The 21,012-nt window shown below is 46.0% G+C and overlaps 1 protein-coding gene across 1 annotated transcript; it reads right to left on the bottom strand.

Annotated features, from left to right (window-relative positions):
* Nucleotides 1-109: 109 nt before the first annotated feature.
* LOC122367005 (carboxypeptidase E-like) lies at nt 110-18,126 on the bottom strand. The gene is made up of 10 exons (XM_043339740.1): nt 17,324-18,126; nt 16,660-16,775; nt 15,251-15,331; nt 14,059-14,214; nt 11,614-11,777; nt 8,323-8,456; nt 7,794-7,933; nt 7,038-7,176; nt 3,494-3,690; nt 110-1,225 (listed from the first exon to the last, which is right to left on the bottom strand). The coding sequence occupies exons 1-10, from the start codon at nt 17,652-17,654 to the stop codon at nt 1,097-1,099; spliced, it is 1,587 nt and encodes a 528-aa protein (XP_043195675.1). The 5' UTR covers nt 17,655-18,126; the 3' UTR covers nt 110-1,096.
* Nucleotides 18,127-21,012: the final 2,886 nt, after the last annotated feature.

Below are 21,012 nucleotides of genomic sequence, written 5' to 3'. Positions count from 1 at the left end.
TGCGAGCTTAGCTTTAAAGTTTCGGTGCAACCCACCATTTAAATGCGGTCAATACGTGTTTGAACGTTTCTTATGCAAATCTGATCAAATATAACAACACAGTCGCACACGAGATTTTATACTTATATTTTGCTTTTTCAAGAAGGACGCTGGATATGCTTAAAGATGTTTTAGCGTCGAAACCCAACACAACATACATTATGCTTGCAACATTTAGGGCCAAAAATATATTTTATTCGCCCATGGAGTAATATTCGCGGCGGAACAAATACATAAATATTGATTTATCATTTCCTTCAAATATTCTACCAATAAAATATCTAACATGTTACAGCAAACATCAATATATGGTACAACGCCATCTAGTTTAAACCAAATCAATGGCGTGCGATCTTGTCAGATTTAGGAGAGAAACGTCAATGCATTGAAAAGAACCGCACTCATAAATATAGGAACATGTAATATTTATATTGAACTAATTTCTTTATGTCTACAACCGATAAGCTGTAACGAGTTACGTCAATGAGTGCCGTTCTTTTCTACGCATTGAAATGGAGTCTCTGTACCAAACTGTATAAGCAAATAACTACATGTCCGACTAGCATTTCGCTTATAGTAAAGCTTGTGCTTAGTGTTTCCACTGTCTCTAATCTGATGGTCCTCTCGCCCGCTTGTTTGTTTAACTTTACGTACAATACTGGAAACAGGACCTAGATATATGCCATACGAATCGGCACGCAGCTATATACTGCGTATCACATTCAAATTTATCATCTTTGCTAGTTCTCGTTCATCGGCATGTCTTCGTTCTTCCGGCGAGCCGAGAAGAAGTGGATAAATCACCTTGACTATGCGTGCGATCACAGGAACCGCTGGCAGCGGTATAATCTTCTGAGATCAGTAGACCCGAATAGAATAGCAGCAGTCACACGATAGGATTAAATTCTACCCTACCGATACCAGAAGATCACCAGAAGATCACCATCCCACTGCGCGGGCAATTCTACCGCTTTCAGAAGACCAACTTCTCCGCCTCGCTGGCTACCACACCGCCTCTCCTACCATTTTCTGTCGTCTCGGTCGGCGTCTACCGTTTTCAGTAGCTGCGCCCGGTGCCGTAGAGTGAGTTGATCCAGCTGCGACGCACAGCCTCCAGACGACCTGCCCTCAGGCCGTTTTCATCGACCTGCTCCGGCACACTGGGGCGCTCCAGTTCGAATCCGCCCTGAAAATGAATGAATAAGAGGTGAGCATTTAGGGGATTCACACGGGTTTTTAATGGTTCAGGCATAATTCATTAACGGTACAACATATACAATGCATATGTGAATATGCGCAGATGGGCCAGATTTTAAATATTTTTATTCATTATTACGGAAGAGTAAGGTATAAGGGATTCGAAGATATGACAGAAAAAAAGGTTAGGTAAGCTGCTCAATCTTGTGTAGGATTATAATTTGTAACTATTGTTCGTTCAGTTCCATTGGACGAACCAGATCCAGTTCAACAAGATCATAGACGGTGATTCTCGTTTTCAATCACCCCATGATGGATATCATCCCAGGGTTGAGTATCACCTAGGTCACAATTAACCCCCTCGTTACCCTGCTTCACAGCGCGGCAGCCGGCCCGTGACGACCCGTTTGTACAATAATGTGATTGGGCGCGTGTTTGCGAGATTTGCCGTCATGTCTTTCTTTCTCAGATGGGGACCCTGATCCTGGAATAACACGTGTGTGGATAGGGCCTGTGCCGCATATAAATAAACAAGCAAAACGTAACAGCCGTAACGGTAGCGGTAACTCGGGTGACCCCTGAATATATCCCCGAATGAAACCCTTCTAGCTCGCCGTTCACCAGCGGAACTAATTCTAGCCCTCCCCGCATCCCCTCCCCTCTCCCGACGAACGGGACGGGACCTCCCCGGTGGATCTCCAAAACTCCGTCACGGTGTTTGGACACGGCATGTCAACGCACATCGGCCGTCCGGACCAGTCCATTGCGGGACAGAGGGGAGGTCACTACCGAGATGGACTCGTCCAAGAAGGAATTTCGTGATTTCCGTCGTTCTTTTAAGGTTTGATACAACAAAGACGATTATGTGGAAGCATCCTTTCACTATTATGATATGAAGTGTCATGCTGAACAGCAAAACATATGAAAATACCGGTCATTTCTAAAATTCCCACGCGCGTTTCCTCCCCTCTGTGTTCGTTTGGACTGGTCCGGCGGCGCGTGTGGTCGCCCCTGTGACAGGCGGCGGTGGGTTCCACACCGGACCACCCACGTAGTACCGCGGCGGGCGGCGGCGGCCACCCTGGAGACCGCCCCCGCCCCCGCCGCCGCCGCCGCCCAGGCGCGGTGTAATCAATTAACCGCATCACTGAGAGCGGTATACTGACGGTGGGCGAAACAGCGGCGGCAGAGGAGGCGGGCGGGTGATCTTTGGGTGGTCGGCTGACACGCCCTGTGCGGGACCTGCGTGCGGTCCCCTGCGGTGGTCCCCCGCGGACCCGGTGGTCCAATGTTGGTTTCTTGGTGGTCCAATAGTGGTCCCGTGGTGGTCCGGTGGCAGGGCGTGGGAGGTCTGTGTGGTCTACCTGGGCGGGCCGCCAGTGACCCCCGGTGGTCGCCCCTCTGAGGTGTCCCCCGTGTGTGTGTGACATACACCTTCGTGGTGGGCCGGGAAGTAACCCACGTTGGCAGGGGGAAGGGTAATTAAGGTGACCGTAAACTGGCAGCCAATGTAAACATAGGGGAAAGTTAACGGTCCTGTTATTAATCGGTTATAAGGCTTCGATCTCTGATATAATATCTTAATGAGAGGATGTTTTGATACAAAGTAACTTCTTTCGATCCTGATGAGCTATGGATAAAATCATTTCCAGACGCCGGTCGGCAATGTTTTGCTATATCAGCTGCTACAGAGGATAAAATCGCTGCATCGGCACAACCATAAAAGGAATCAAAACATAAATAACAATGTGTGCTGCATGAAAACACGTAGTATACATAGGCTTTTGGTTAGCCCTTTGATAAATATTTTTCGATTTTATTCGGGCTTGACTATACAGCACACACTCCTTTGCAAGACAAAAGGTTACGGCTTTACCTGAGCGGTTCGAAGCTGCTGGTAACGCATTGATAGCAAGAAAAAATGTGAATTTAGACTGAAGACACAAAAAACCATAACGGCAACACAAAGCCAAATTGATTGTCTGTAGTACCTTGTTAAATATTCGTGATGAAACGCCAAGTCACAGAGATTTTAAAAGGTCGAGGGGTCAGGGAGGGCATTACAATCGATTTCGACTGACCATTATATTTTATCGAATAAAATAGTATCAAGTTCACTGGTCAAATGGACAAAACAGCCGACTGAAGAAAAAAATCAAAACAGCGGATGAAACAAAGCAACTCAACCATCCAATGAGGGAGATCGTCCGATAAAAAGGCGATCTCGAAAGATGTTACCTACCGACAGCCCACTGACCTCAAAGTTCGCCTGGCTGCCGTCGACGCCGGCGGTGGCGCTAGTGTCGTCCTCCAGTTTGAAGTGCGCCACGGCCGCCTCGGACTGCGGCGCGTTCACCACGTTGACCCGCTGTTTCTGGGAGAGGTAGCCGGGTGCCGAGACCGTGACCTCATACTCTCCGGGCGTCAGCAGCCGGTAGTAGTCGCCGTCACGGACTGAATGTCACAGAAAGGTCACAGAAGGGCAGGGCATATTTTAACATACTGACTGCGTCCCATTTTGGGACGCAGCCCCCTGCCTTTGGGACGTAGCCCTCGCGAAATTTGGACCACTGCGTCCCACACTGAAATGCCACGGTTTCAGCCGCAAAGTGCGAGCAAAAATAAGTAACATGCCTCAGTCTTTTACTGTGTAAAAGATGTTGGCTTTCCGATTGCTTTGTGCCCTGATTTACTATGTACCTAAGCACATACATGCCCTCTCCAGTCCTTGTGCCCTGCCCTACCCTTGGTCATACACCTTATTATGTTCTTCCCTACTATACCCCTAGGATATGTGCCCTGCCCAGTGCCCTGTCCTTAGGTCTTTTACCTTGCCCTGCCCTTTCTTCAGGCCCTGTGCCCTGCTCTGCATTCAGGCCCTGTGCCCCGCTCTGCCCTGCCCTCAAACACGATACTTTATACATTCTGCCTGGAAATTTGATGCGCTGCCTTCCCGTCTTTTGGCCCCGTGCCCTGCCCTACCCTAGTTTGGGCCCCTGCCCTTCTCTGCCCTCAAGCCTTGTGACACGTCCTACTATCAGACCCCGTGCCGCTGCCTTGTCTTCAGGTACTGTGCCCTGCCCTGCCATCAGGCCTTGTGCCTTCCCATGTCCTCATGCCCCGGCCCCGCGCCCATCCTCGAGCCTAATGCCTTGCCCTGCCTCAGGCCCTGCCCTGTCATGTTCTGCTTCCAGGCCTCATGTGCATTGCCCTGCCCTTAGACCCTGTGCCCTATTCTGCCATTAAGCCTTATGCGTTGTATCGCCCTCAGGCCCGTGCCCTGCCTCGCCCTAAGTTGCTGTGCTCTGCTCTGTCGTCAGGCCTTGTGCCGTCCCATGCCATCAGACCCTGTGTCCTACTCTGCCCTCAAGCCCTGTATTCTGCATTGCCCTAAGGTCTCGTGTCCCATGCCCGCTCTCAGGCGCTGTGCCCTGCCGTGTCATCAGGCCCTGTGGTGTCTCCCGCCCTCAGATCCCGTGCCGTTTCCAGTCCTCATGCCCCGTGCCCTTACCTGTCCTCAGAACCTGTGCTTTGTTCTGCCTTTATGCCCTGAGCCTTGCCCTGCCCTCAGGCCCCATACCCTGGCCCTGTTTCACCGGTGATAGCAGCACGCTGCTATTACACGTGTCAAATTGGGTTTCCATGGAGACATCAACAGGCCCATTGCTCAAACACTACCACAAGTATGACGTCAGCTCGCGGAATTTGATAGCAGCGTCCGTGAAACACCGCCCACGTCTTGTCATACCTTCGGGGCCCGAAGGTATGACAAGACGTGCGCGGTGTTTCGGGTCTTGTGCCATACCTCTGTCTTATGTCTTGCTCTACCTTTAGGTACTATTTCTTGCCCTGCTCTAAGATCCTGCGTGTTGCCCTGCCATCAGGTGTGTTGACCATCAGGTGTTCTAAGGCCCTGTGTCTTGCACTACTCTCCGGCCTTGTGTAATGATAGCCTCAGACCCGCGCCTTGCCTTGCCCTCGGACCCTGCATCCTACCCAGCCCTCAAGTATCCGTCTTATCTTAGCTTCATGGCCTGTGCCTGCCCTGTCCTTAGGGCTCAGACTCTGTGTCCTGCCCTTCCCTAAAGTCCTGTTTAGAGATGTCAAGCTGGAGCCCGCAGGCCCGGAGCCTGGCCCAAAATCCGGCCCTACAGGGCTATTGCATGCACAGTGGATTGTATCATTGTTTTGAGGTACCTCATCGAAACGCATCGACTGATATGCGACATGATCTATCTTGGTCACGAAATGACCTTAATGTGAGGTCAAGTTCTGACCTTGACATTTCGAGGTAAAAATGAGAGAAGAACGATCGTGCAAACGAAAATTCTCTACATTTTTTAGTTCAAAAGCTTTTCATGAAACCTATATTGACAAAATTGTAATTTTACCCGTTTTTGGCTATGGAGCCTTAACCGTTGATCTGAACTTAATTTTGACGAAATATTGACGAAAGAGCTGTTCAAGATATATCGATTGCTTTTCTCCTATCGATTGCGCCCTCCTAGCTATCATAGTTTTTGAGATGCATGCACGTTTTCCGAAAAAAAGTATCGCATCATTGCGAAGTTTGACATTTGATGGCATACGGTCAGATCAGGGCCGTCATGGCCGTCTGGCCATAGGAGGATATAGAGGGGGCCACGGGGCCATGCTCCTCCCCCCCCCAAAGCGCCCGGAAATGGCACAAAATCGACACATTTCTGGGCATAATAATTAAACAAAGGAACTTCCATTGGGAAAAGTTTGGGTTGTATTACATGATATGCAGTAAGGAAGCGAAATCCGAAGCATCCAATTCCAGAGCATCCGTTCATCCAAAGCATTAATCTATGATGGATTTTTTATGTAGCTTTAAAATCCGATGATTTCTTGTCACAACTTAGGTGGGTACTGTTTGACCTTACGTCATCTAATTATTTCAAACACATGGTATCTTCAATGCAAATTGGCAATGTTTCACACGTCAATTTCTATTTTGAATCGATTGATAAGGGTGTAAAACGCATGAAGAGGCGTATGTATCAATCATGTGCATATTCATTTTTATTCTCTAAGCATAGGTACAATTTGGTGCGTCATGGGAGGTCAAACACGCCCAACGCCGTTCAGGAAAACGAGTGACTAACAACAATGTAAATGTCATTATATCGCCGGTCCGCCTTTTGAATGCGGATAAAGAACGCACTACGACTGGGCGAATTTCGAGACTGGCAAAAGCAATCACAGCCCGCTCCCAATATCCCGCTTGCAGTGCCCCTCCACCAGCACAGTACACAATGTATCTGTACATTATCTCACTTGCATTATATACTATTTCGCTTGCAATGTGCCCTTTCCGATCAAAGCGTGTGCCCTATGCCACCTTTGGGACGCAGTGAAAAATCCTTAAAATATGCCCTGCAGAAGGGTCATCGAAAGTTATGTGAGGTGACCTAAGGTCACACGAGGTGACCAGGGATGTCTTCTGAGTCCACAGAAGGTTACACATGCACAAAGTCAGCACATGCTAGAGAATGTCATGAGCAAATAACGGCATCTCACAGGAGGATATCATGAGGGTTTGCAGAGGCCACGACAAGTCAACAGGTCAGGTAAAGGGTAACTGAAAAAAACGCATCGGGTTATACAGTGGTCCTAATCTAACATTATACTAGCCTAAAAATTATCATGTAGCTCCCTGCAGCTTCATATGATTAGGTTACTGCTGCAGAGCGTAGCAACATGAGACACAATAAGTCAGACAAGATAATATTGCCTCAAAATGCTAATAAGCAATAGTTCATTGTCATGGTACTTACATGTGGTGACGTCATGGTTGATGTCGTGGTTTCGGCTCATGGTATCGTTGATTTGAGTGATGTTCTTGACGTGCACAATGGCGCCGCCAATGGGCCGGTTTTTGGAGTCTGTCACCAGACCCTTTACTCCGGTGTGAACCTGTGGAGGCAGAAGGAGGGCCGATTGAAATTCACGAGCGTAACGGCGATAATTATAAGATTATAAGATAAATTATAAAGATAAATTATAAGATAAATTATAAGATTGAGTTAGGCAGCGGCCGCCGCAGTGCATACCTCTCAATGTTTAATCAGGAGCATTGGATACACGACCCCACACGCGATGAGAAATTTAAACAGGCGGTTATTGCCAAAAATAGCCAAACGTATACTGAATTCCCATGACGTTTTCCGAATCGGGAACAGAATTGGACTCATATCGAGCACTGGCAGATGCTGAACGAATAGTAATGAAGGCTAGTCGGAATTAACATTCCGCGGGGCAAGCTTCGTCGCTAAAATTATGGCTAGCAGTTCGTAATAAAAAGCGACCGCCAAACACATGAACATTCATTTCTATGGACGTAAATTATTGAAGACTCAATGTCGAGTTATGCTTAGTACAACAAAACAATCATTAAATGAACAATCAGTGAAGAAGCGTTTTGAGTGATTCATCGACAAAAAAAAAAATCCAACGAAAAACTCGTCACTCGATATTATGAAGATGATGGCGATCATCAGTCGCTGATGGCGATCACGATCACGATGACAGACCTGCCAGATGAAGTTGATGAGGGCGGGCAGGTTATCCTTCCACTCCTGTTCGAGCACACTCTTCGGGGGGTATTTGTCGCAGCCCAGCTCCAGCGTGATCTCAAAGTCGTTCGACGCCAGGTAGTTGAAGTCCTGCATGCCTGGGGACGACAAGCCAGTTGGATGCTGTTTATTTCAGATTGTGTGGCGAGGTTATGAGTTTTGATATTACGTTTCGTTTATGCAAAAGGGCTGATGGAAGCAGCGACGCCCTGTGATGTGAGCTCATTTCATTGACGAACTAATTTTGGTACAAACAGTGTGAGAATGACCATAAGTTTGATAGATATTCAAACGAGGGCTGACTAGGGCAATATGGTGCTTATTGCAGTTATTTCGGTCACGTGTAACAGAGTTTACAGTTGAAACGGTATTAACTATGAATGCTGGAAATCATCCAGCACTGCATACTAACCCCATTCTTCCTCCCTCCCTCTCCCCTCCCTTCTCCTTCCCTCTCTCCTTATCTCTTCCTCTCCCCAGCACCCACCTCCTGCCACGGTGTACCAGGCGGCTCCGTTGGTGATGCCCCCAGTGCTGGAGAAGTTGTGGGAGCCGACGCAGGCTCGCGTCTTGGGATCTCCCATACGCGCGTGCGACTGGGCGTACGCCAGTGCCAGATGCCTGGGAAGGGAAAGGCAGAGTCAACATGGCGGCGCATGGAATATGACAAGCCAGACACTCGCTTTTCTTGAATTCCGAACCAGGAATGACACTAAAGGATGAAACAGCCATGATACCATGCGTAAAGTTCACAGGCATATCTTGAAAGGTCATGCATTAACGTTTGAAGGGTTTCGACACGTAATGCTTCTCGCCTGAGGATGCTTCATTTAGATTGTCATTATAAATCATGTCGAAAATTTACATTTCGCATAAATGAATGTGCAGAATCCAAACGTCCATGAGTGTCAGCAAATCCGGGATTCGCCTTCCTGCTTTCGAGAAATAAAATAAGAAAAAAAAAACGAGAAGGACGCCGCGTATAAATATAACTGTAAGTACACAAAATATAAAAGAGAATAAAATAAAAGCACTGTTTGAATATACAATCAAATAAAGAAAACCAATAACCAGTACCTCTTACATCATTTACACATACTGCGCGTTACGTAGGTAGGTCGGCCAAAGCTAGCGGAATGTATGGGCGTGATATATCAGACACAGATCCATGGAGCCTTTGATTAAATCTCCGCAATGACACGCTCCATTTGTGAGACAGTTACTCTCCATCAGTGTCTCTCCTGACAGAAAATCCCGCAGAGATTTAGTCCGTCAAGACTGCGGGCAGATCACTCGCATTGTAATGGATTCAAACCATAATTGATAGAACATCCTCTATTGATTGATTCGTTAAGGTGTCCAGAACAGATATTTCGCAAGGGAAGTGTATTGAATAGACCGTTTCGGTTTCGTTGAATGACAGTTTATTTTGTTGTGCAACGCACTTTACGACCTTCCGTGGGTGAAAATACTTGAACGAAATCGTTAAAATGAGGCAATTAGATAAATAAAGCGGCTTGTCTGAAGTTTGGTGGTCTGTTAACCCGCGCGGGGCTGGGGTCTCCAGCCGAACGCGCGGGGCTGGGGGGGGGGTAAATTTTACCCCCCCTGTTATCTCCCGAACTAATGGTCCGATTTGGAAAATTCAAACGCCAATCGAAAGGTCTCATCACGAACTACTAAAAACATGTACTTAATTTAAAGTTTGAGGTCAAGGTCAAGGTCAGGTCAAGGGTACAAATTGCAAGTTTCTATAGTATCGGCCTTGCACCGTAGTTGCCGAAGAATGGAGTCATGGACTGAGACTGATCGCCCAAAACGTGTTCTTAGGCTACCAAGACAATATTAGTTGCATACAATATCATTCAGAGGTCAAGGTCAAGGTCAGGTCAGGTCAGGTCAGGTCACCAAAAAACAAAATATAGAAAAGGGCATGTGCGACACATGTTTTATGGGTCATTTTACTCATAGAATTCAATAGGCACACTCAATAAGTGATATGGACCACCTCTGGATGAATTTCAGGTCGAGGTCAGGTCAAGGTCAGGTCAAGTGAGGTCAAATTTTGAAGTTGGTTGTTAAGGCCTAAAAAGGTGTCTATCTGATGCAGTTTTTCACGGCGAATCGAATGGTGCTATTTTTGTTTCCGTACGAGGTCTAGAACTTCCAAAAAAGTCATTTTTCAAAAATTTTGTGTGTCGTGACGTCATAAAATTTTGAATAACTCCCACATTTTTGAACCGATTCTTCTAAAATTTGGTATGTAGGTGCACATAGACCACTTCTCTGACATATATTCCGGTTTTTACGATAGACTGAAAATTTTGGATTTTATAATGATTTTCTCCAAAAAATCAGTTTTTTGAAAAAATTTAGGCCAAAATCCAAAATTTTCAAAAAACCGAGATAGCCATTTGATAGACAAAGTAAAATTACGTATATCCTTTTTTGTTAGGTCTTGATTCCTTTAAAAATGAAGATGTTAGCGGCGTTTGAACTTTTGCCGTTTTTGAGGCGAAAATGGCGAACATGACGTCACTAAAACGTCAATTTCTCAAAAATTTTCTGACGGATTTCGCTCAAATTTTCAGGGAAGGTGTCAAATTGATGTAAAAAAAGGTACTGAAAGTTTGGCGGCGCTGCGCGACGCCGTTTTTGAGATATCGTAAAAATTCGCGAGGGGGGGTAAAATTTACCCCCCCCCCCAGCCCCGCGCGGGTTAAATAAGACACGAATCAAATTCTCCCCAGAATGGGTAGTAAGTGCCAACAACTGACATTTTCAGTCGTAACGTTAGGATCATTAAAGGGACCCTCCCACCTTAACATTAGTTTTGAGTTGAGATAGCCAAGTTTGCGGCCAGGCTCAGAAACCACCATTTATCCTGGTCGCAACCCCCGCAGCTTTATGGTGTTCAAGAAATTTCTTCCCTTTACTTGCAGGGTGGGACCAGCGTGGTCCCTATCTCTTAACCATTACGGGAGTCTGATGACGTCATCAGGCTTTCGAACGTCCGTTAAATGTTTGACTAAAACGTTTTGTAGCACGCGGTGGTATATGCTGCTTTGCGCGCAACAAATGCCGCACTTTCAAATAAAGTCGCTAGGAACAGCGAAGATCCCAAAAAGTAAACAAAAGTAAACGTCTAATATCTTGAAAACCGGTGAATATTTTTCGATGAAATTTGGTAGATATTCGTTTTTCCTCTTTCTGAACCGAGCGACATCACTTTCATGCCAATTCATTAACTTTTTTGAAGGTGGGAGGGTCCCTTTAATGTCAAAATCTGAAATTCAATGTCGCACAAATGTTACATGGTAGCAAACTGCAACTAAACCCCACATTAGAGCTCTGCTCCCACACGCAGTCGTTACATTAGGCTTGACCTTTCACGCAGACACCGAACTTCCCCGAAAGCCGAAGTGAACAAGGCGCTCGTTAAGCTAACATTACAGAGCACATAAACTTGTTGGCTGGTAAATTCGTCAGCATGCTGCGTATACGTTAAAGACGTTATGACGTTATTAATTTCATATACCTAAGTTATAACATTTTATACTAACAGCTTTCACTATATTTCAATAGCACCCCCAGGATGCCACGAATACTATTATGTGAAATGAAAGCAATGTCTATGGGTTCCTATTTCGAATTAACTGTAACCGCAGGTTGTTTCTTCATTAGACAAACACTATTCGTTAGAATTGTATTTTTCTATTGAAAAACAGCCGGAGCAGTCCTTCACCGGGCTATGTTTTAGCGGTGGTGTCCCACTCACCTGAAGGTGTTATCGTCGGGCGATTTGGAGTAGTCGGTGGGCGATCCTGTCCTGGACTCGTCGTACGGATAGTTAGCCACCAAATCCCCGCCGTGCATGTTGGCGGATAGGACGAACGGCTGGTCCACGATGTACCGCATCAGGGCCATCGTCTCCGGCTGGGGCTGCGCACAAAAAGAAGAATGAAAAGGGGTGAGTGGGTAGAGCAAGATGGCGGACGTCACGTCACGATACAGAGGGTGATGATGTTCACGAAGGTTTTATTTTCAATGCTGTGTCAGTCAATGAAAAAATGCGCCAGCTACCACATGTTGATCGAAATGTATGATGTTTGGCACCAAGAAGTACCAAGAAGACCTTGAAAGAGTAATTTGGCAAAAAAGCGGTGAAATCGAAGTTTACATAGTCGGGAAAATCACCGACTCACATCAGTCATACTTTGCAAAAAGGCCCACATTCCGCGAGAAAACGATGTAGCGAATGCAGCCTTCTCAAAGTTCACCTTATGACCAACTATCAACGGCTTCAATCAGGAAGTTTTACCAAGTGCAGATGGGATTCATAATTAACCAGCCTCAAAATATCCCTTTGAAACTTTCATTTCCGCCGAAAGGCAATCATCTCAGGCGTCATATTCCCGGTCATTTTCAATGAGTAGCGGCGCCGTCTCAGCTCTCAAGCCTTGACAGTATTTTGACGGGTAAATCATGATCATGCCTCAAACTCGGCAGCACGATGGCAAACTTGACCGGGCTCTCCCAATTTAGCAGCTATGTAAACTTCGAGGCGATTTCCGAGTTCGAGCGACGCAGATATCTCTTCGCCGAAGTAATCTTCCAGGATGGGACCAGTTTTGGACATATTTGCATGGACATGAATTGATTTGATTACATGTCGATATTGGTCACGTTGAGTGCATGCATCTATGCAATTATTCATGGGAACTCTTATACTGACAGGAGCTCAATTTCGGCGGCCATCAATGAAACGAACGCTAAAATAGATAAATAAATAAATAAATAAATAAATAAATAAATAAATAAATAAATAAATAAATAAACAAACAAATAAATAAATAAATAAATGTGGAAAATGCCTGCAAAACAACTCTCGTCACTAGTCATCAATCATGTAATGCATGCGGTTATCAGTTTAGGGTAAAATCAACATAAAACGGCTCAGCAACGCATCCAAAATACATAAAGCACATCACTCAATGATAAGCGCATCCAAAATCGCGAGCACTTGCATCGCACCGCTGAGCGCAAACGTCAACCACGGCCACGAAGAGAAATCTAATTCCATTTCAGATCAAATAACGCCCCAGATCCTTCTCACGCTATCAGCAAATTCAATCTCTCCGTGAAATCATCAGTTCACCGACCGATTTAACGGATGACTGCACTATTTCATCGTGAGATTTGCTTCACTTCCAGCGATAAGACGCGGACGAAAGTTTGATGGGTTCAGGTGAAGGGCAGAGGTGAATTCAATAAGCAGTAGCGACTCAGCTACTTCAGAATTTGATGGGTTGCTGATCCCTTACGTCCATAAATCGGAGTGGAAACCGATTAAGTCCGAAAAGCGTCAGTGAGAGACATAAAATATTTTACTGCCCCAACGTTAAATAGTCGCATTGTTTCTGTGTGTCGGAACTTAAAAACAGACAAATCATCGAAAGCCAAATAATGGTTTTCCAACGGACAAAATCACGTTAAACTTGTCTTTTACCAGGGTGTCGCTGTTTTGAGAATCCGCACCCTTAGTCCCATTATGGGCTGAAAGCTACATCTCTTAGGACCAGCTGAGCTCCATTTGCAGTATCCACTGTTCGTGTTCTTGCTCATTGTTGCATAACATTCTCAAAGCAACAGCGACGCATTATGGGCTTCGTTGACGCCAGAAGCCCCACAAGCGGAAAGTCTCGTGTGTCTTTCATAAAATCCTTACCGCTTCACTCCCATCACAAATACTATAAATTCAGTATGTGAGGCAAGGTGAAGTCCACATTTACCTAATTATCGCAAACAATGATGACGGCGAATGAAGTTAATGTGTAGCGCAGAGGCGACCGTTATAGTCTGAGGGCCGGGCTAAGATGTCGCAACCAGCGGAGCCGGGGAATTACTTGACACATAATGCTGGTAGCAATTTCGGCTGGCAGGTCAGGAATTGGTGATGTGGGAAAGGCTGAGAGGACTAAAGGTATCGAGCTCAGATTTTACCGTATACCGCAAGAAATGATCGAATCATAAAAAGAAAAACACGCAATTAATATTAATTCATTGCTCACTGTGGTAATAAATAAAAAGAGTAACCAACAACTGAGCAGCAAAACTGACGAAATGAGGTCAAATAAACGCAACAAAGGGCACTCTCCGCGAAGCCCCAAGCTTCTACTATTCCCCGCGTCACCAAACTCCTCTTTTCAGCGTCCTGCCTCACCAGATGATCGAGTCCCGTCACGAGATCCATCAGATGATTGTTGGCTCCGATCTGATGCTCCTGTAGACGGTACGCCAGCCGGTCCAGGTCCGGGAAGTCTCGGTTCAGATCCACACGGTTGGCGTTGGCCCGACCGGTCACATAGCCGCGGTGCTCCTGGAGAAAGACATCGTGTTCGTGAATAGGGGATTGTGGAATGATGCAAGGAAATATGTGGAAAGTGGAAAAGCGTGTTTGCGTAGGGTATTTCCTTTTTCCAGATATTCCGATGGGGAATCTGCAATAACAAGAATACTCGTCAAAGTATCGAAATCAATGCATCCCGGCGAATCAATAAGGGATAACTCATAAACAGCGTAATAAAAAACTTTTTACGGACATTACAATTACGCTACACTCAGCGTTATTAGACACAATTAAACTAACTGATATAAAAGAGGCTCGTATATTGCCCAAACTGACAATTCTCGACGGCCTCAGCTGCAAACATCTCATAACTGTAAAAATCAATGTCCATCCTACAACATAGCATGCAGTTACTCGGCCACTTCTTGTGAGAGCAAGAGTCAATGCCTCACATAAGTTCACATCACATAAACTTTTCAACTGAAAGAGCAAGCCTTCTAAGTCAGTAAACTTTTCAAAACTTTGTTCAGGAGCAGCCCAGCAACCACTAGAACTTTCTGTTCTCTCTTGAGACGAGAGCACTTGACTTTGAACAAGTCGCCACGGAGTCGTATGGCACAGCGACCGTGGTTTTGTGATACTAAAGAACCGGATACTGAGAACCTTAAAAGCACGCTGAGCGAAATTTGAACAAACCCATGGTCTATAGAGCCTGATACTGAAAAGACTGTCTTTTGCTAATTCTTAAACCAATGACAGCTTGTTTCTGGGATCACTTAGGCCCATATCACTTAACACTTAGGCACATTTATCACTTGGATGGATCACTATCCAATCACTTAAAATCCTTATTAGATCACTTAGATCAGATCACTCAGGCACACTAGAAATCCAATAGAGGGACCTAAAGCATGCATTAAACCCTTATAGTACTGCTGCCAGGACTGCTGAAGACTTGCGCAGCTGAAGGGCTCGGAACTCTTCTTACCGATATCTATTAGCAGTGGGCACCCAAAACCTGTCCAATGTCCCTTTGAGACTCCGTGGGCCTCGTGACTGAGCTTACCGATCTGGTTGCGATGTCCCATCCGTCTGGGTTCATGGTCGGCATCAGATGGATACGAGTTCTGGCTAGTAGACGAATGACCTGAGGGAGAGAGAGAGAGAGAGAGAGAGAGAGAGAGAGAGAGAGAGAGAGAGAGAGAGAGAGAGAGAGAGAGAGAGAGAGAGAGAGAGAGAGAGAGAGAGTCAGTAGAGGTTACCAAAACTCCGAGACATGTGACATTCTAACTAATGAATACGGGTCTGACTGTGGCCATCTTATCATTAATTTATTTTTACGTCTGAGGTAAGCAGCTGCAGGACATTATGAGAAAACTCCCTAAAAACTATTGGCCCTGGTGCCGCTTTTGGAACACTGTCGTTTTATTAGACGGAAACAATGTGAAACTCGCACAATATTACTGGCATAAGATTGGGCAATTCTTCGCCGCTAAATATGTCTCTTTGGGGAATGAATACCAAGCACTGGTATGAAAGATTATCATACCTACGCAACACAATATCATACACTGTTGTTGCGTCGTTACACTGGTCCAAGAAGCTCATCAAGTGTCCCCCCCCCCTCCCCCTCCCCTCCGTACTCAAATGTCACCACTCGCGTTCAAACGCGCCTGCCGCCGGTGAGACACTGTGCGTCGATTTTGCAACCATAGGACCGCAGCTGCCTCATGGTCGCCCTTATCGGGTCATTATTTTCGGTCACCCTCATCGAACCCAGCGATACACACAACTGTCATGGCAACGAAGGACTGGTTCGTGACAAAATAGAGACGGTATTATTGGTAATTACTGTTTGGAAGCAGAATGTACCGTGCCTTTTCGGTTATACCTCCCGGTGTGTTCTATCACTGGCTACATCGCTTTCATTTAATCAACCTAATTTTGAACTAACTTAATTGAGTGTAGCCTTTGAGAGAGTTAAGGAATATAGATATAGAAGTAGGCACTGGGCAGTTCTCAGATAGCTACGCGTCTTTCGTTTTTTTTTTCGGCTAGATGCTGAATGGCTGAAGGAAACTAAGTGTAATCTGCCATATCCCTCGGCCAGCAAAGATAATGATCATGAAATAAGAGCCGGCGCAAATTACGGCTTCTAGGATTACGTCAAATTACCAACGGGTCGGCGTTAGTGTACCCCTGACGTCATTGGATCTATTTCCACCCTGTCTGTGGTCAAAAGACAGTCTATCGAACGAGATGGCGACTCCAGCGCCCCTTAGGCCGTGAGGAAGAGATCAACGCAACGTAAATGAACCAAACGCTTCGGACCAAGCGCAAGGCCACACGTCCTAAACCATCAAAATCAACAGAGGAGTTATTATTACCGATACGCGACTGCAAGCACCGATTTTCATTTTCTACGGTAGCCGCCCTAAGAGTCCCCGTCAAGGCTCTGGTTCTCCCGGTGTTTACCTCGGGGTTATCCTTGCGATATTCCTCGCAGAGATAGTCGGCTAGTTTGAGCAGCAGCTCACGGCCCAGCACCTCGTTACCGTGCATGTTGGCGATGTACCGAAACTCCGGAACCACTGCGAATAAAATACAGAATGTCATACAGCGTGTTTGTAATGGAAAGAGGGCAGATGTGACTATCATATTACTTCAACAATTCAGCATACGATTAGATTACGAAGCAAATGCGTCTAACGCATTCTTCATAAAGCGACCCGGGGCTGCACAGAGGCCGATGAAGATGAGTGATTAGAAATATTTGGTTCCGTGCACTGTCGAAATGAGCGGACTCGAAGACGCATGCGATAAGAAAGTTATTTCATTGAAGTACTCTCAATAACCAACGCACGGGAGAGCGTACGAAAACACGAGCTTCATAACAACGCTTGGCGAAAAAAGCAAGCTTTAAGAAGACAAAATATTTACATTTTAAACATTTAAAATTCTGAATGTTAGCCAGATAAAAGAAAAGGCAACAAAAATAAATATACCTTGGATTGAACTTTGATTGGTTCTCGTCATGAAAATAAAAGGCTCTGAATGGACATAAAGCGAAGCGTAAAACTTTCTAGAAATCGACGACAATGCTCTAAACTCACAACCGTTTTCTGGGCTCGCTACTCACGGGGTGTATGCTTGGACGGCTGTTTTCCAAGGACGATGACCGCCAGCGGCACGCCTCGAACTGACGTCTCCGACAGCTCGTACACATCGGAGATGTCCGGACATCGCGAGTGCACGTCCTCCAGGATCTCCAGCAGTTCGGTGTTGTCGTGGTGCCGGAAGACGAACGTCTCGCCGGGGCTGACGGCGGCGGCGGCGATGGCGGCCAGCGCGGTGACGACGCGGAGCTGAGCCATCGCGCCGCCCGTCCACCGGCGGCTGCAAACTGGACCGTATGGCGCGCGGACGGCCGTCGCCGCCGCCGCCGCCGACGCGTCGTTTCTGTCGCGCATCGGCTGTGACGTCACAAATCAATGCCGTTGCCATGGTAACGCCTGGAGAGGCCACCCACGCACCGGTAAGGCCAGGGTGGTTTTGTTTGAACGAGGCAGGGCTCAGGGTCAGGTCCGTCGGCAACAGGTATCGCTCGCAACACCGGCCGTTCCATGCTCGTCCCTGGCTCGTCCTGTGCAGGCGGCGCGGCCCCCACTGACGTCACGTGGCGATGACAATGAGTTTACACGGGGTGGTTTGGGTATCCTATATCACATCCCTCGCCAAACATGCGTGAGGCAATAATCGCCCCAGTGGGGAATCACTTGCATGCAAAGGGAGACAGCCGAGATCATCAGAGAGAAAACAGAGGGGAAATGCATGACACGAAATACGACTCAGGTATGGTGTTGATAGCTTACCTAGGCGTTATGTCGGCTCACCGAGGAGTGGACGAATAATGGCACGGGTATTCAGCAACTAAAAATTACTTACCACCGAGTTTAAAATGAGTTGCATTGTCCAGGTCCTCGTTCTATAACAATACCATTCACGGGTATATAACTTCGAACAAAAAATGTCTAACATTACAATAAACATGCCTCTCGCCTCTCGGTTATAGCCAAGAAATCTTTAACCGTTCCAAAATGAAATCAACCAACAGTAATTCCCAATAGAATAGGTGTATGGGACGTTCACAAACAAAGCAAAGAGTCTACTACACCTTTTATAAAGTCACGAGGTACGAGAACCCAAAGATTGATGGTACGCATGCATTCATTCGCAATTTCCTGAGTCATTAACGTCAGGAAGTCAATTCATTACGGGGTCATCAATATAAAGTTTGGCATTAGATCATTCTCATAATCATTATTCATTACCCTTTAGCGTTCCTACCAAGCACACAGCGCAAGGGTAGCAAGATGCAGCCTCGAATGACTCCTCGCTCCAAAAGCGCAACGAAGCGCAACGAAGTCCAAGCATTTTCGATGGGTACGGGAAACAACGAATTAGCATCTGATAGACCCTTCTCTGCTAATTTGTTGTTTTGAAATGAATGAGAGAATGAGAACAGCTCAGCAGCTAGGTCAGAGCCCTTCATTTATGTATTTATTTATTTATTTATATATCTATTCATCGCAAAATATTTCCCTTCTGTATCTTGGCTGCATATGGCGTGGTTGAGTCATGCGCTGGTTGAGCGCCGAGTTACACACAAAGCGGCGTTGAAGTCGCCATGGTAAGCCAGTCTGTCCCGCCGAACAGGGGCGCACCGCGGCACAGTCTACCTTTCAGGCGTTCACTTTCGGCTGAAGGCACCGCTGCATTGCAAGGATTGCGGGGCCGGGGACGAGAGTCAAGTTTTATGAAAAAAGGCAACGTAAAATTGGCCAAGACCAACTTCGATGTGTCATCTCATTTCTTTTAGTTACAGAACACGGATAGCAGGGCAGAAGAGAGAGCGGCCGCCGCTCAGATGCGATATCCGAGTCACATTCGTGCAAAGTGTTGATTTTCTAATAATTTGTTTCCATTTTACGCTTGATCTACACAACTAAAAGGCGCTTACGACATAAGTGCGAAGTGTTACTCAATCAGGCAGGATGGTCATCAAAATAATCTTAATATCAACTAAACGAAACGAGCAACGAAATTACGCATTCGGTGCTTATTTCCATCTTACATAACACCAAAGTTACCTCTCCTTAAGCTTCCTCTGATTTAATTACACCCGAAGCATTCATCTCTCATTAGTCATTGATTGGGTTAATCGAAACCACATTTCCTGAAAGAACGCCATACGCTACTAAGAAATCGTTAATTGCATCAACAGAAACCTCGTTTTTTCCATCATCAACGAAAAGGCAACCTTGCATGGGTCGCAAATGTGATCAGTGACCTTTAAAAAGACGATATATCAGAGCATTGGAAATGCCACCCAAACCGACATAACACCAGGAAATACATTGAATTACCGCTTGCTCGGATCGCACGAAGGGCGGACGTTTATGAAAAAGTGCTAGACCTAGGAAATGGATACGTCGCCCCACACCAATCTCTTCAGCCTACATAACCGCAGGTTGTTTGAAAAGACAAACACTGTTCGTTAGAATTGTGTTTTTCTATTGAAAAACAACCGGAGCAGTCGTTCACCGGGCTATGTTTTCCATACTTGGCAGCGAATCAGTACAACTTGATACCAGCCAAAACTACTGCAACGATTTTCGTAAAAATCTCAGGGTATAGACTTTCGAAGATGATCTAGCTGATGGCATCGGTCACTGCTCGCTCAGAATTCTTTTGCGCGTGGCGCGAGCGTTTGAATTTTCGCCCATGTAAAGTCAATAGGGGCTTGGGACACTTTTTGCGCGATAGCGAATGGCGGAAAAACGAGTCAAGGAAGGGTTGGTTTACTTCCCAGCATTTTATGGCAAACACGTTCCGGTACACGCCCGTGTGCGCCGTATACGCGCCAGAATCTCGGATCACCTCTTTGCACAAGGTCAAAGTTGGAATTTTGCTGTGTCCCATGTTAACCCGCGCCCTGGTGGGGGCCATTTTGGCCCCCCTGTGGTTTTCTTTAATAGCGAGAAAACGGCGGCGCGCAGCGCCGCCAAATTTTGGGTTCCTTACCGATCATCAATTTGACACCTTCACACAAAATTTCAAGTCACAGGTCACCTCAGGTCAGGAGTTATTGAGGTCAAACTGAGGTCATGCTCGAGTAAAAATGAGCAAAAAACATGACATCTTGAAACGCTCACCAATTCTACATTTAACAAGCAATTTTAAAGTTCTTTATGTGGTTGTGTAGAGAAAATACGGCGCTACAAAACTGCGATCTCGTATTTTCGAAATTTTGGGATTTGGCCCCCAAAAATAAAAAAATAAAAACTCAAAAAATTTCCTTTTTTTCGAATTTCGAAAAACCGTAATGTTAGTGATAGTCCCTGCGCTCTTCGATATACATACGAAATTTTAGATCGATAGCTCTTTTTTTGGCCAAGTTATAGCGAAAAAACTGTTAAAAATTGATGACGTCAAAATTTTGAACTCAATTTTTAGCAATTCTAGACCTCGTAGCGCAAAACGGAGACCACCGTTGAACGCCCCGTGACGAGCTGCATCGAATCGATACCCATTTTATGCAAAAATATCAACTTTGAAATTTGACCTAATTTGACCTGACCTTGACCTGACCTTGACCTGACCTTGACCTGACCTTGACCTGACCTTGACCTGACCTTGACCTGACCTTGACCTGACCTTGACCTGACCTTGACCAAAACGTGACCTAAGCTGGCCCAAAAGTCTGCCTGACCCACATTATCGCATTTGTCATGTAAAATGGACCATAAAACATGTATCACACGACAC

This window comes from Amphibalanus amphitrite, unplaced genomic scaffold (assembly GCF_019059575.1).
Source record: "Amphibalanus amphitrite isolate SeventyFive unplaced genomic scaffold, NRLGWU_Aamphi_draft 000844F_arrow, whole genome shotgun sequence".
Classification (NCBI taxonomy): Eukaryota; Metazoa; Arthropoda; class Thecostraca; order Balanomorpha; family Balanidae; genus Amphibalanus; species Amphibalanus amphitrite.
Note: the sequence above shows the minus strand (reverse complement) of the source record. Positions and strands in the feature narration are given on the sequence as shown.